This window comes from Durio zibethinus, chromosome 18 (genome assembly GCF_047325235.1).
Source record: "Durio zibethinus cultivar Kanyao isolate XHJ-2024 chromosome 18, ASM4732523v1, whole genome shotgun sequence".
NCBI lineage: Eukaryota > Viridiplantae > Streptophyta > Magnoliopsida > Malvales > Malvaceae > Durio > Durio zibethinus.
In genome coordinates, this window is record NC_143179.1 from 20,750,572 (window position 1) to 20,764,023 (window position 13,452).

At 34.1% G+C, this 13,452-nt stretch overlaps 2 protein-coding genes and 1 pseudogene across 7 annotated transcripts; 2 read left to right on the forward strand and 1 right to left on the reverse strand.

Annotated features, from left to right (window-relative positions):
* Window positions 1–1,097: 1,097 nt before the first annotated feature.
* On the forward strand, window positions 1,098–3,573 carry LOC111299914 (cytochrome c oxidase subunit 6a, mitochondrial-like). Its single transcript, XM_022895437.2, has 4 exons — window positions 1,098–1,255; window positions 1,586–1,692; window positions 1,856–1,898; window positions 3,306–3,573. The coding sequence occupies exons 1-4, from the start codon at window positions 1,141–1,143 to the stop codon at window positions 3,338–3,340; spliced, it is 300 nt and encodes a 99-aa protein (XP_022751172.2). The 5' UTR covers window positions 1,098–1,140; the 3' UTR covers window positions 3,341–3,573.
* A 1,091-nt stretch (window positions 3,574–4,664) lies between these two features.
* On the reverse strand, window positions 4,665–8,481 carry LOC111299912 (uncharacterized). Of its 5 annotated transcripts, none has more exons than XR_016329983.1 (3): window positions 7,974–8,087; window positions 4,787–6,994; window positions 4,665–4,709 (listed from the first exon to the last, which is right to left on the reverse strand). XR_016329983.1 is itself a non-coding variant. In XM_089747865.1 (2 exons), the coding sequence occupies exon 2, from the start codon at window positions 6,971–6,973 to the stop codon at window positions 4,865–4,867; it is 2,109 nt and encodes a 702-aa protein (XP_089603991.1). In that variant the 5' UTR covers window positions 6,974–6,994; window positions 7,974–8,481; the 3' UTR covers window positions 4,665–4,864. The 5 variants fall into 5 exon arrangements, 3 of the variants coding, with proteins under 3 accessions (XP_089603991.1, XP_022751169.2, XP_022751167.2); XR_016329982.1 differs by lacking the exon at window positions 7,974–8,087 and adding an exon at window positions 7,770–7,945; XM_089747865.1 differs by having other exon boundaries at window positions 4,665–6,994; window positions 7,974–8,481.
* Window positions 8,164–10,088, forward strand: LOC111299913 (cysteine desulfurase, mitochondrial pseudogene; annotated as a pseudogene). Its single transcript, XR_016329984.1, has one exon. The product of XR_016329984.1 is annotated as a cysteine desulfurase, mitochondrial pseudogene (transcript).
* The last annotated feature ends 3,364 nt before the right edge of the window (window positions 10,089–13,452 follow it).

A 13,452-nucleotide genomic window follows, 5' to 3' on the forward strand; every position in this document is an offset into this window, starting at 1 on the left:
TAAATATGCATATTGCCAAGTTATGTTATAAAAAATAATAATTTATTTTATCATATAAGTAAAGAAATTAAAATGTCATGAATTATTTTAGATAGCATAAAATAAGAGTTTTCATGAATAAAATTATTATTTAATCAAGTTTGGTGAGTCGTGCAAAAATAAAAAAAATTCACGATCGTAGTAAACGTAATGATCACTATTTTATTCGTTATATTCGCAACCGTAATAATTATTACGAAATTAAAAATTGACTATAACTGTAATTTGAATCTCTTACACGATCCTAATTCATCAAATAGAGTTTATCTTAATATACACACTCGAGGCAGACACAATAATGCTAGTTTGGCAGGGTAATGTCCGTATGAAATACTTGAGTTACATTAAAAAAAAAAAAGAATGGTGAGAAACAGTTATTGTTTACAAATTTTAAGGGATGAAATTTCCCTTTTTACTGAATTAGCTTGTAGTGAAAGACAGATTTGCAATGACTTTTCAGTGTTTGTTAAAAATGCATGCTGATTATCAACTTTAGTAGTTTGAAGTTAAAAATGTGAGGTTTGCATCTTGTTCTCATGCCAATTCATGATTTTTTTTTTTATTCAATTGCCCCCTTTATTTCACAAAAGTTAACTTCAATTTAAGTACTAATTGATTTTTTTTATTTGAGAAAAGAGATTTGAAAATCTTGCATCAATCAATTAAATCAAATGTTTGGGATGTTAATAATAGTTTTTAATAATTTAATATAATTATAAAGTTCTCCTATTAAAAGAAATTGTTTAATTGTTATTATAATTTTTATTAATGCATGTAATTTTATAAAAAATAAAATAAAATAAAAATTCTATTAACTTAAAAAAAAAATTAAAACTGAGAATTCTAAAAAGAGATAATAAATTTATTTCCTAATATGATCAGATTTTTAATATTTATCTCCTATTTATATTAGGGGAAAAAAGTTTATGTTTTTTTTGATGATTTTTATAATTTGTTAAAAAAACGAAAGTAAATAAGGGATAGGATCAAGAGCACGCACTTCGCACGTGCTAAACCCTTATCTTCTCATCGCTGACAATATAAGAAGAGTATAAAATGGGGTTTCCACTCTCATTTCATCAGAGAAAAAATCGAAGAAATATGGCGATGGCGAGCGTGAGATCTGGTCTCTTCCGAACCGCCCTTCGCGGTGGCTCTCGTCCTTCTGCTCCTCCCAAGCGAGGCTTCGCTTCCTCATCTTATAACGACGATGCTCGTACGCGAGTTTTTCTCTTTTTTGTTTTCCTTTTAACAAAAGTTCAACTTTTTTTTATCTGAGTTGAATAAGCTCTCTTTATTCATCTATTGATTGCTTATATTTTGATTTTTTCCTTTGTTTGGTGTTTTAGGGTTTATGTTTAGTTTACCCTTGAGATTTTGATGGAATCCGTGTTAGAAATAGAATAAGTAAAATAGATTTTAGATTATCAAAAAAATTGAAATATTTTGACTTCAGAAATAAATTTTTATAGTTAAAAATCCGATCAGCTAAAAAAAAAGGGACCTAATTATTCCTTTTAACATGAATTTATAATTTCTTTCTCAGATGAAACGGCAAAATGGGAGAAGATAACATATTTAGGCATTGCTAGCTGTACTGTTTTAGCGATTTATAACCTATCAAAGGGTCATCCCCACCATGAAGAGCCTCCTGTGAGCTTACTTTCTTTATTTTCAATTTTGATTATTTGTTTATTTTTTGTAAATACTTTTGTTATTAGTTATTGCTATGTTTTACATTTTACATTCACATTTAAAAGACGCATTATTTTTTATAGCTGATTGTCGGATTCTTTGTGTTGTTGGATGTTTGCAGCCGTTCCCATATTTGCACATTCGCAACAAGGAGTTCCCGTGGGGTATGTTATCCTAATTATTATTGGTTTCAATTTATTTAGGCTCTTTTTGAATGGTGTTTTTGGTATTTAGATTTTTCTGTTTAGGTTCTATGGGGTCTTTCCATGGCAATTTAATAACATATCTGGAATTTCTTTTCCTTTTCCTCCATTTGCTTAAAAGTCCTAGAATGGAAGGAATTCTAGACAATTTTAGAGAATTTAGGGTCTGTTTGGAGCCAGAACCAAATGGAATTTTGTTGGATTTGATTAATTGGAAATAAATTCAATTCATTTTTGTTCAAATCATTTGCTTTTGAAAGCATCCAAACACTATCTTAGGTAACTTTTATGGAGACTTAAGAACCAGCAGCTCATATTGACGTTGTGCGTGATAAGTAATATGGAAATGTGTCAACTGCCAACCAATTATGTTCCCTTTTTTAACTCAACTTGGTTACTGAAAATAATCAGTTTTCTATGTTCTACTTCCACCCATAAAAAATGGCTTTTTTTTTTTTTTTTCCTGGTCGTTCTCTCTCTCTCTCGCTTGTTCTTTGCAGTTCTATACTAGATTAGAAGTGAAAATGATGTTATTCAATTTTTACCTCCTAGTTTATTTAGATTATACTTTACAAATTACAACACAAGTTGAAAATTTTCTCAAATATCAAAGGCCAGGAGAAATTCCCTTTCAGCATATTTTACATTCGATGCTTTTAGATATATTACACATCTTTTTAAATAGTCTTTTCATGCCTAGGTCCTAATAAATTGCTAAGACTTCCATCCAACATAAGGCCTGATTTAAAAGTCATTTAAATTCAATCGTATAACAATTATATCAGTGGGTTTCTCTCGTTTTATATTGTTTTAACCTACCTAAGGATTTTGTAAACAACAGAGTTCAAGTTTTTGCTTTGTTCCGATATGTCTTTTAAAATTTCATAAATTATTAATTGATGTTTTTCTTTCCTTTTTCAAGATAATAGAAAGTTTAATTACTGTTACTTGCTGGTTGGAGAGTTTGACAATCATATTGCATATTACTGTAAAAGAATCACACTAGTTCTTATTCGTAAAATCGTTTGCCTAGGCCATTGCATATTTATAATAATTGGAGATTTTTTTAGCCTTGTTGTTGTCATCAACTGCTGGTGTGGGGTTGTCCCTCTGTAAGTGCATTTTGAATCTCAGAAAATATATTAGCATGTATTGTTATTTTTGTGATTGATGAACCTATTTAAAAGAAACATGCTGATGAGTGATCAATGAATGTAGTTATATGGTGTAATGTTATCATTTCTAATATGTAATTATGCTTTTCAATATTGGAAGTGAATGTCTGTTTGTTCAAGGACGGTATAAATTAAGTTTATCATTCGCATTTATTTATATTGGTTGATTCAATCCTTTTATCCTGGTATTTAGGTCCAGATGGTCTGTTTGAGGTGAAGCATCACTAGGACAACAGATGGCCTGTTGGACACATTTCTTTCCGAGTTTAGCCCATTTTCTTCATTGTTACACAGATCAATCAGATAACTGTGGATCTTTTCTTGGATGTTGATTTTAGCACTTCCATTTTGCTTTCTGGATTTCAAGACTTGCATTGCAAGTTCATCAGGCTTTCTGTATGGTTGTGCCCATACTCTACTTTTTTGAAATAAAATTGATGAATAATTCATTGTTTTCTTTACACCTCACTTTCTTAGTTTTTGTGTTGAGGCTCACATAAACTATTGGGAAACAAAATTTTCCTTTTCAACCCCATTTGATACATCAAATAACCATATCTGCCAAAAGGGGTTGTATGTTTCAGGTTTTGACCCATTTTTTTATTCATTGGGAAGATTGAATCTCTTTCAATTTTAGCTGCTAATTACTTTGTTAACCTAAATTATTGGTGACAATAAAATGGGATGTCGGGGTGTTGGTGGATGATGTTGGCATAATTTGCAAAGGCCCTTGCAAAGTTGGCAATGTAGTCGGGCTGCTTTTAGGGAATACGAAAGAGTGGAGCTTCAGGAGAATTGGAGAGTTGAAACTACCTATCAAGAAAGGAGGATAAAACGAAAAGAAAAAGATTGAAAATAAAACACTACCCATTGAGAGATGGGATATTGTTAGGATCATGATAAAATCATTCGAGACCGTTCTTATTTAAGGGATAAGTGTTGGATGGAAGGTCTTTTCATAAGCAATAATGTTGCTACAAATTTTATTTCACTGGCGAATTTAGCGACTGGCATGTGAAAACATTGAAATTGTAGCACTTGCTACACCAATTATTAATTGTCAAGTCATTTTAAGGAAGAGGTTTGACAAGTCTTTTATAAAATTATATGCATGTAACATTGCTTTTCTATCCAAGTTTTGTTTGTCAATATGAGATATTAAGATGAAAGTGAAAGACGAAGTTATATTGAAACTAAAGCAACTAATTTTGATTACCAATCGACCATTACACCACGGGAGGGAGGAATATAGAATGTAAGCTTGAGATATTCATCAACAGCCATAACCAAGGGGTTTTATGAATCCGAGCGGATGTTGGGATGTCAAAGATTAAGGTTGAGAATTGGTTTTCATATAGATTATGTGCTTTGCCAACCCCACTGGTCCTTGCAAGTTACACATTTATGGATTCGGAAAAAAAGAGGCTGACAGCCCTATTTCAGTATGATGATTTATGCAGCAACTAGACACATTTGCAGAAAAACTTGAGGATTTTCTATTGCTAAGACCTTCATTTTTGCGAGACAGTGGAACACAATTTAAAACTACATATGAGGCTTATGAAAACTTGGAACGTCGATCATCGTAAATACAAATCTGCAAGTACAAAAATAATATTTTTTAACAGTAATATCACAATAAAGCACAAGAAGTAGCCAAGAACTTACAATTACCTGATTATCTCGGGAAGAAGAAAACAAAAATTTAATGACAGTAATTGTCATGTACTGAACAATAAACCATTAGGGATTTCACTCTGCGGCTGCATTCTCACCGTTATTCCCCTCAATTCTGGTATCCGGTAAAGTCCTCAAATCCGCTTGATATTCTTTCACTTCTTCAGGAGTTGAAAAATTAGAAGAAACATTGGGATTATTCTGGCTTGCATCACTGTTTTCATCTGTATTTAACGATGCATCTGATGAATTTGAAGATGCAACTGATTCTTTTTGGTCTGAATTTACATCGTAATTAGCACTTCCATTGTTGTCGGTGTAGCTCTGTGGAGCGTTATTGTTCTCATTCGAATTTCCATTGTTGTCGCTGTAGCTCTGAGCAGCATTATTGTTCTCATTCTGACCTGCATTTTCATAATTGTAGGTCTGACGGGCATTTTTCTCATTCTGACTTGTGGATTCACTGCTGTTGGTGTTGCTCTTAACAGCATCGTTGTTCTCATTCTGACTTGCATTCTCATTGTTGTCGTTGTAGTTCTGAGAAGCATTATTCTCAATCTGACCCAAATTTTCATTGTTGTTATAGCTCTGAGCAGCAGCATTGTTCTCATTCTGACCTGCATTTTCATTGTTGTTGTTGTTGTTGATGTTGCTCTGGGCAGTACTTTCATTTTCATTGGAATTATTATCCTTTTGAGAAACATCTTCATTTGCGTTTGCATTGTTGTTGGCATTGCTCTGATTGTCAGCGCTGCTGTCTTTCCCACCTGCATTTGTGTCATTGTTGGTGTCACCACTATCATTCTCATTCTGACCTGCGCCAGCATTATCATTTGTGCTTAACAACAGAACATTTTCTTGTGTCCCCTGTCCACCAGAAATTTTGTTGGATTCCTCGCTGTGAACTGTGTTATCATTTTGGCTTGTAATTGAAGGTGCAGAATTGCTGTCTGATCCTGTCCATGCATTGAAGTTCTCAGTCTGTCCATTTGACTCAACAGATACAGAGTTAGTAGAACCTCCGTTAACTCCATCCACGTTCTTAGTTGATGTTGGAGTTGCATTTGAATCCGATTGCTCGTCATTGCCACCCAAGTCAGATTTCTCAGATTGTAGAACTATATCATTTTCATTCTTAGTTGTATTGGGTGTTGTATCTGTCCCATCCCCGTGCCCATTTGATTCTGTAGCTATAATGAAACCAGGATGGGAATCTTCTTTCGACTCAGCCTGAGTGCTCTCATTACCACTCTCTTGATTGTTTTCAGTTGTTTCATTTTCTTGCACATTTGAATCATCATGATGGACATTGGCTGCTTCAGAGTTATCTGTTTTGCTCTTTTGGTCAAATTCATTGTTATCTATGTTTTCCAACTGCTCTGACTCATTGGAATTTTCTGAACCGCTCGTTTCATTCTCAACTGCTTCATGTTGGATATCGTGGACTACTTCACTGGAAGCATCATCCCCCTTGTAATGTTCCTCTCTGGCTTCTGCATTATTCATGTCCATTCCATCCTGAACCTGATCACCTGAACTACCGGAATTCTCTATGTCACCTTCACTCTCTTCTGTCTCTTTCTCGTTGCTTTCCATTTTATTACTCTCTTCCCCAATCTGTTCATTTTCCTTTTCTTGACTCTCCTCCGTGTTTTCTTTCTCTTCATTATTGGCCTCTTGTGTCTCCTCAGTAGCCTTATTTTCACTGTCCTCGGGGCTGAGTTCACTCTCCTTGTTTTCGCTGTCCTCTTTGCTCTCTTCATTTTCTTTTTCTTTGCTCTCTTCTATCTCCTTCTCTTCACTGTCGTTGTTCCTACTTTCTTCATCAATTGAAATTTCTCTGCGCTCAGTTTCCTCCTCAGGTTTCTCATTATCATGCCCATGAATTGCATCGTCTCCTTCATTTTCAGTTTCGTCAGCCTTGTTCTCTTCGTCTGCATTCTTGCTTTCTTCCTCTTTGTGCCTTGCATCCTTAACAGTTGTTTCCTCCGCTTGAGGAAGGTCCTTTCTCCCCATCTTTATGACTTCATTTCCAGATTTCTGGTACGCCGCTTTCTTGTCATTGGAGTGCCTAACTTGGTAAAGCAGCCAGATGCAAACACCAACCAGAAGACATATTTGTAAAACATGCTTTACCTTGAAACCTTTGGATCTTTGGTTCCTACGAGGTGAAAGCCTGAACATGATGAACGTCCTTCAACTAACCTACCGGAAAAAACACCACCAAACATCAGAGTTCTTCAAGACACGTATAATCATTTATAATACTACAATATTTCATCAAAAAGAAGTTTGTGTTAAAGCAGCAACAGCATCACATGACAGAATGAATGTGAAAAGTCAAACAGACAATGTTTCGATTGTTCAAAGAAAATATAAGCAACGAAAATCCAGGTCATCCCATGAACTAAAGCTCAGATAGTAGTTTATCATGAACAAAACACAAAATTCGCAAGCTTGCATAAGTCATTAATGAAAAAAGCATAGATATTCAATTCAACTTTCCACTTATCATAAGAGAATATGGTTGAACACACTAACAAGAACAATTACAGCAAATCTAATCCAAAGGAAACATAAAGACATCAATGAGATCAAACCTTCAAACTAACAAAAACAAAGATCAGTGCATCAACGACACCAGAATCCAGTGCTCATTTAAAGCTTTAACCAAGACATAAAAATAAAATCTTTTGTCTTTTTACGGTAAAAACACACATAAAGTACGTTAAAAAGACGTGAAATGAAGAGACAAAGATGAAAAATATTACAACTTTGAAAAACTCCACCATTTGGCTCATTGAATCACTATAATAAAGTCCAATGAAAACCATTCATGTTTTTACTCCAGGTAGAAAAGAAATAAAATGCAGGATCAAAAAGCATTATAATCTGAAACAGATCAACCCTTTTATATTTCAAAGCAAACCCACTTTGAACACTTCAAAATTAAATTCAAAAGGCTTTGATATGGACTTACCCAGAATCCAAATGATCACAAAGAAACTAACAAAGGAAACTTCTTTTAAAAGTGGGAATTCCGAAAATGGTATTATTTCCAGGAATTTGCACAAAAGTAAGAAGAAAAAAGAAAACAAAAATACTTGATTTCAAGATTAAAAGCTATGGCATCGGTGCCAAAATGAGATTGGATCTGGAAATGGAAAAGCAGTGTTTCGATCACCATGTATATTGCGCTCCTGGGAACTCGTACTCTTTGTCTTCACTCTCTTAATGGCGCGTGAACATAACGACTGAATTACGTCGTTTTAAAGGAGTTGTCCGCTTCAGCGCTGTCGTTTTGTAAAAGAACTAAACATTGGTAGTTGGTAAGTATTATAACTAAACATCATTAAACCAAATTATTCAGACTTATTTCCTTAGAGCAGATACTTGCCACGTGGCATACGAGATCTTAAAAGTCGGCTATCGATAGCTTATCAAAACCGATCTTTACCCTAATTTGTTATTTTTCTACTTTGCTTCCCTGTAACGCCGATAAAAAGGGGAAAGTCCCTAGAAGAAAAGGAAAAAAAAATGGCCTCGAAGCTTCTTCGTCAAACCCTAACGAAAACCAAACCAACCAATGTCATCCGCCGCTTCTCCACAGCGGCTGCCATAGCTTCCCCTTCAGAGTATGAGGACCCAACAGGAATCACAATGAAAGGCGTGAAAATTGCGGGCCGTCCGCTTTACCTCGACATGCAAGCGACTTCCCCAGTGGACCCTAGGGTTTTAGATTCGATGCTACCGTATTACCTTTCCCGTTACGGAAACCCTCACTCCCGTACTCATCTCTACGGTTGGGAATCGGAAACCGCCGTCGAAACCGCCCGTGCACAAGTTGCCACACTTATCGGAGCTTCCCCGAAAGAAATCATCTTCACTTCTGGCGCCACCGAATCGAACAACATCTCAATCAAAGGCGTCATGCATTTTTACAAAGACAAGAAGCGCCACGTTATCACGACCCAAACGGAGCACAAATGCGTTCTGGATTCCTGCCGGCACCTTCAACAGGAAGGTTTTGAGGTAACTTATTTGCCTGTTGGGTCTGATGGGCTTATTGATTTGGATAGATTAAGAAAAGAAATCCGGCCCGATACTGGGTTAGTTTCTGTTATGACGGTCAATAATGAAATTGGGGTGGTTCAACCGATTGAGGAAATTGGTAAAATTTGTAAAGAATTTAATGTCCCTTTTCATACTGACGCTGCACAAGCTTTAGCGAAGATTAAGATTGACGTAGACAAATGGAATGTTAGTTTAATGAGTTTAAGTGGGCATAAAATTTATGGACCTAAAGGAGTTGGGGCTTTGTATATGAGAAGGCGGCCACGGATTAGAGTTGAGCCGCAAATGAATGGAGGTGGGCAAGAGAGAGGGATAAGGAGTGGGACTGTGCCTACTCCACTTGTTGTTGGGATGGGAGCGGCGTGTGAGTTGGCGTTGAAGGAAATGGAGTATGATGAGAAGAGGATTAAACGTTTGCAAGAGAGGTTGTTGAATGGGATTAGGGAGAAGATTGATGGGGTGGTGGTGAATGGAAGTATGGATAGGAGGTATGTTGGAAATTTGAACTTGTCGTTTGCATATGTGGAAGGGGAGAGTTTGTTAATGGGGCTGAAAGAAGTGGCAGTATCTAGTGGGAGTGCTTGTACTAGTGCAAGTTTGGAGCCTTCATATGTGTTGAGAGCATTGGGTGTGGATGAGGATATGGCACATACCTCAATTAGGTTTGGGATTGGGAGGTTTACTACTGAGGAGGAGATTGACAGGGCAGTTGAGCTTACCGTGAAACAGGTTGAGAAATTGAGGGAAATGAGTCCGCTTTATGAGATGGTGAAGGAAGGGATTGATATTAAGCAGATTCATTGGGCACAACATTGATCAAGTTTTGAACATGGTTGAGGCTGTTTTGATATGGATTGCATGTCAAAGGAATATTGGCCTCTGGCTAAAGCTGCTTAAGAAGAGCTGGGATCGTGTCACTTTATCCTGGTTTTCTTTTGTCATCCTTGTAAGCCTTGTGAGCTGTCATAGTTAATTTATATGGTTAGCAGATGGATCATCTATTGGGCTGGTGTTAGAGTAAAACATACTCAAACTCTTTAAACATAGGCATATCCTAATTTGATAATAGGAATAATAAGAGATGCTTCTGCTATAGTAACAAAATTGTTTTTTTTTCATGTTTTATTACCTCTGAGCTCACTTGTGTTGATTACAAAATACTCATTACTTATAATTATACTCCAATTCTGCTAGCAATGAAACTTTTGCAAAGTCTCAGATCAAAGCATTGTACAGTGGCTTATCAGTCCTCATAACTGAAGACCAAAATTGTAAGTGCAAATCATTTTACATTGGATTTATTCATTCGAGGTTTTGCAACAGTGCCTACTGTTTTGAATACATCAAAAAGGTTTTGGTTGTTTTACATTTTCCCCTTTTCCTTGACAAGTAGGTAATTTGGTCTCGCTATTGATGAATGCTGCCTCTTGTTAACCATGTTTGGTAGTTTTATTGAATTAAATTGTGGGGTAGGGTGCACAATGCTTGTATTTTAATGGTCTCATGCCACTATAGCTTGATAGTGGTCTCTAGAATGAAGAGTATGCCTGGATCATGATTGTCATTCACCCAATAATGTTGTGTTTTTAGATTGAGGAGTGTAACTTGGAGTGCATTTTCTGAGCTGATTGGGAGAACTGGGGAGACAACATGAACCCTGTTTCTTGAAATGTGCATAGAAGGCACTTGGTTGAATCACACTTTTAGTTTTCCCTATTTAGTAATGCATTAAGATCAGCTAATGTCATATTAGAACTGCCTCCCCTCGGTCCTTTAGGTTTAATGGTTGTCAATGCTGCAAGTTGTTGATGATGATTCATGCTTATAAGGCTCAAAAATTTCGTGAATTTGGCTTGTTGAGCTCCTTCCCTAGTGTATTAGTGTTTATGCTTGTTTTGAGCCTATGGATAAATTTTCAAGAAAAGATATGTTATGTATGCTTCCATATATGATGCGACCTGATCATTGATGACAATGAGTCAATGATGATGCAGTTGGTTTTCGGCTTTTATAGATTCTGAGTTGTGGAAACCTCCTTTTCTGAATATTAGCTGTTTGGATTGCTTTAGAGGACATAGACTTCTGTTTGAAAAATAAAAAAGTTTCTCAAAATGGGCAAGGTTCAGAGCCCAGTTCATCCTATCCTTGTCATTTGAGCTAACCTCAAGTGGCGGTTTATCACAAACTCTGCTTTTGAAGCAAACATAAGCCATTGTTAAACGTTGTTAATGAAGCTTCTAACTGGTTCCAAACTATGCTGACTGTTATAAATCTAATAAAGTCTGGTAAAGTACTTCACTGGGGGGGGGGGGGGGGCAAACAAAGGATTGTTTAGGCTGGTTCAGTCACAATCGCTATAATGAGGTAGATATTTAGTAATTTAGCCATAGCCAAGTACCTGACAATGCTAGTTGTTGATCTTCAGTAATACCTCGTTCCTTTATGTTCCGCGAGCAAGCTCTCCTTGTGGCTTCATGAAAGTCTGTTTGATCATCAGCTTCCTCGGCTGCAAGTTTGGAGAAATGCAAAGGCAGGGACCAAAGGTTCTGGCCCAGCAAATCATTGTGGCTATAGACAAGACTGGTTTAAGTGTATTCACCTGGGAGCTTAAGTGAATGTAGTAGTATTTGAGTTAATTATAATTTCGGTACCTAAATTTTGAGAAAACGTACAAATTAATACTTAAAAAAATAAAATATATAATTTACGTCTTAAATTTTTAAGTGATATATAATTTGTATTTTAAGTTTTTAAATAATGCAACATATTAATTTAGACTTTAATTTTGCTAACTAATACATGCAATATTCGATAAATGTTATCAAGTAATATATTCATTATGCATATTATTAATATTTATTTTAATATAAATTAAAAAATATTTTTTAAAATCGATTAATTATTTTTTATCATGGGATATCCACGTGAAGCCAAAGAGAAAAATATTTACTTTTTTACCTTCAGCTTTGTATCTCACTAGGGTTGTGCTTAAAATCAAGAGAAAAAGACGGGAAAAGTAGCAAGTTCTCAGGCAAATTATGAAATTGTGACTACAAACCATTATGATGAAAAACAGAATAATAGAAGGAAGCCAATGAGGCTTCCAAATAAGCAAATTTGGACACTTGGAAGTTTGGAAAGCAAAATGTGCAAAATGGGATAACAAAACAAGAATGGGGTTTCAGTGAATGAATGAAAGCATAACATAAGCGGTATACTAATTTTGCTACCGAATGATCTTATGAAACTCTTTATGGTTACTACGTATAATAATTTCTTTATTCAATGTATTGAAAATCATCAATAAAGTTGTCAATTATTGTATTACATAAGGATAATATTATGAATGATTCTAAATTATAATAAAAAATTTAATATGATACTTCAACTTAAAATTTTTTTAAATAATATTTAAATTATAAATTTATTAATTAATATGATAGTTAGAGTATTGTTTGTTTATTATATGTTATCATTTAGAATTAGATACATTAGAATGAATATCATATTAATTAATAAATTTATAGTTCAAATATCATATTAAAAATTTTTAAAATTCAAATATTATATTAAATATTTTATTATAATTCAAAAATAATTCATAACATTAACCCTATTTAACACAATATTATTACTATATTAACTAACCTTAAAAGAATGCCTAAAGACACTTGTCACATCCTAAATGTATTTCCCCAAATTAATGATGTCTATCATAAAATGCAAGGGGCTTATATACGGTGTGTTCTATTGATTATGAATTGATCAAATTATAATCATATTGCTCCATTTTAATTATTAATCAAATAACATTAATAGCGTTTATAAATAAAAAGATAAAAATAATTTTAATAAAATTTAAAAATTATTATTATTATTATTGTAGTGCAACTGATACACTTCTCAATGACTCGCTGGTGTGGGCTTGGCCGCAGTTTCTTTTGGCGTATGAAATGCGACGAAAATGTTATATAATATCTTTCATTTTCGAGACTTATTTTTGTATAGTTTTACATTGTGGTATACTATTTTTTTTATCAAAAAAATTATAAATATTAAAATTCAAATCATAAATTTGTTAAATATTATTTTTAAAAATTTGAATTTTATTTTTGAATTATTATTATTTATCGTTTGTGTTAGATTACGATGATTTTATATTTGATATAATAAAAAATCATAAATTTAAAATTATAATAATCCTCTTTAATTTCATAAACTTTTCCAAATCTATATTAAAGTTTGAACTCCAAAATTTCATTTCGGCAATGTCAATTTTTAGTTAATAGTTGAAACGTCCTCTTAGAAGTAGGAATCACATTACTGAATTTCACTCTCACCTCATAATCATGCACGTGAAATGGTATTACAATCTCATTAAAATTGATTAAAATAGTTTCCTGTTGGGAAAATTTTTGGTTAAAATAATTTGATTATCATTTTATCTAAACAGAGAAGTTGAAGTTAGATTTTCTTTTTCCTCTAACAATAATTTTTTTTTTTTAAGAAAAGAATGTATATGATACGTTGGTTCTGAAAAGCCCATTATCGAAGTTGGTTTTCAAAGTGAAAAGAAAGGAATTAAAAAG

Excerpts from the sequence above, each read along its gene's own strand:
- LOC111299912 (XM_089747865.1), bottom strand. The coding sequence starts at position 6,973 with ATGTTCAGGCTTTCACCTCGTAGGAACCAAAGATCCAAAGGTTTCAAG.
- LOC111299914 (XM_022895437.2), top strand. The coding sequence starts at position 1,141 with ATGGCGATGGCGAGCGTGAGATCTGGTCTCTTCCGAACCGCCCTTCGC. Across the intron at positions 1,256-1,585 it reads ATCTTATAACGACGATGCTC|ATGAAACGGCAAAATGGGAG; the intron begins GTACGCGAGTTT and ends TTTCTTTCTCAG. Across the intron at positions 1,693-1,855 it reads CCCACCATGAAGAGCCTCCT|CCGTTCCCATATTTGCACAT; the intron begins GTGAGCTTACTT and ends GGATGTTTGCAG.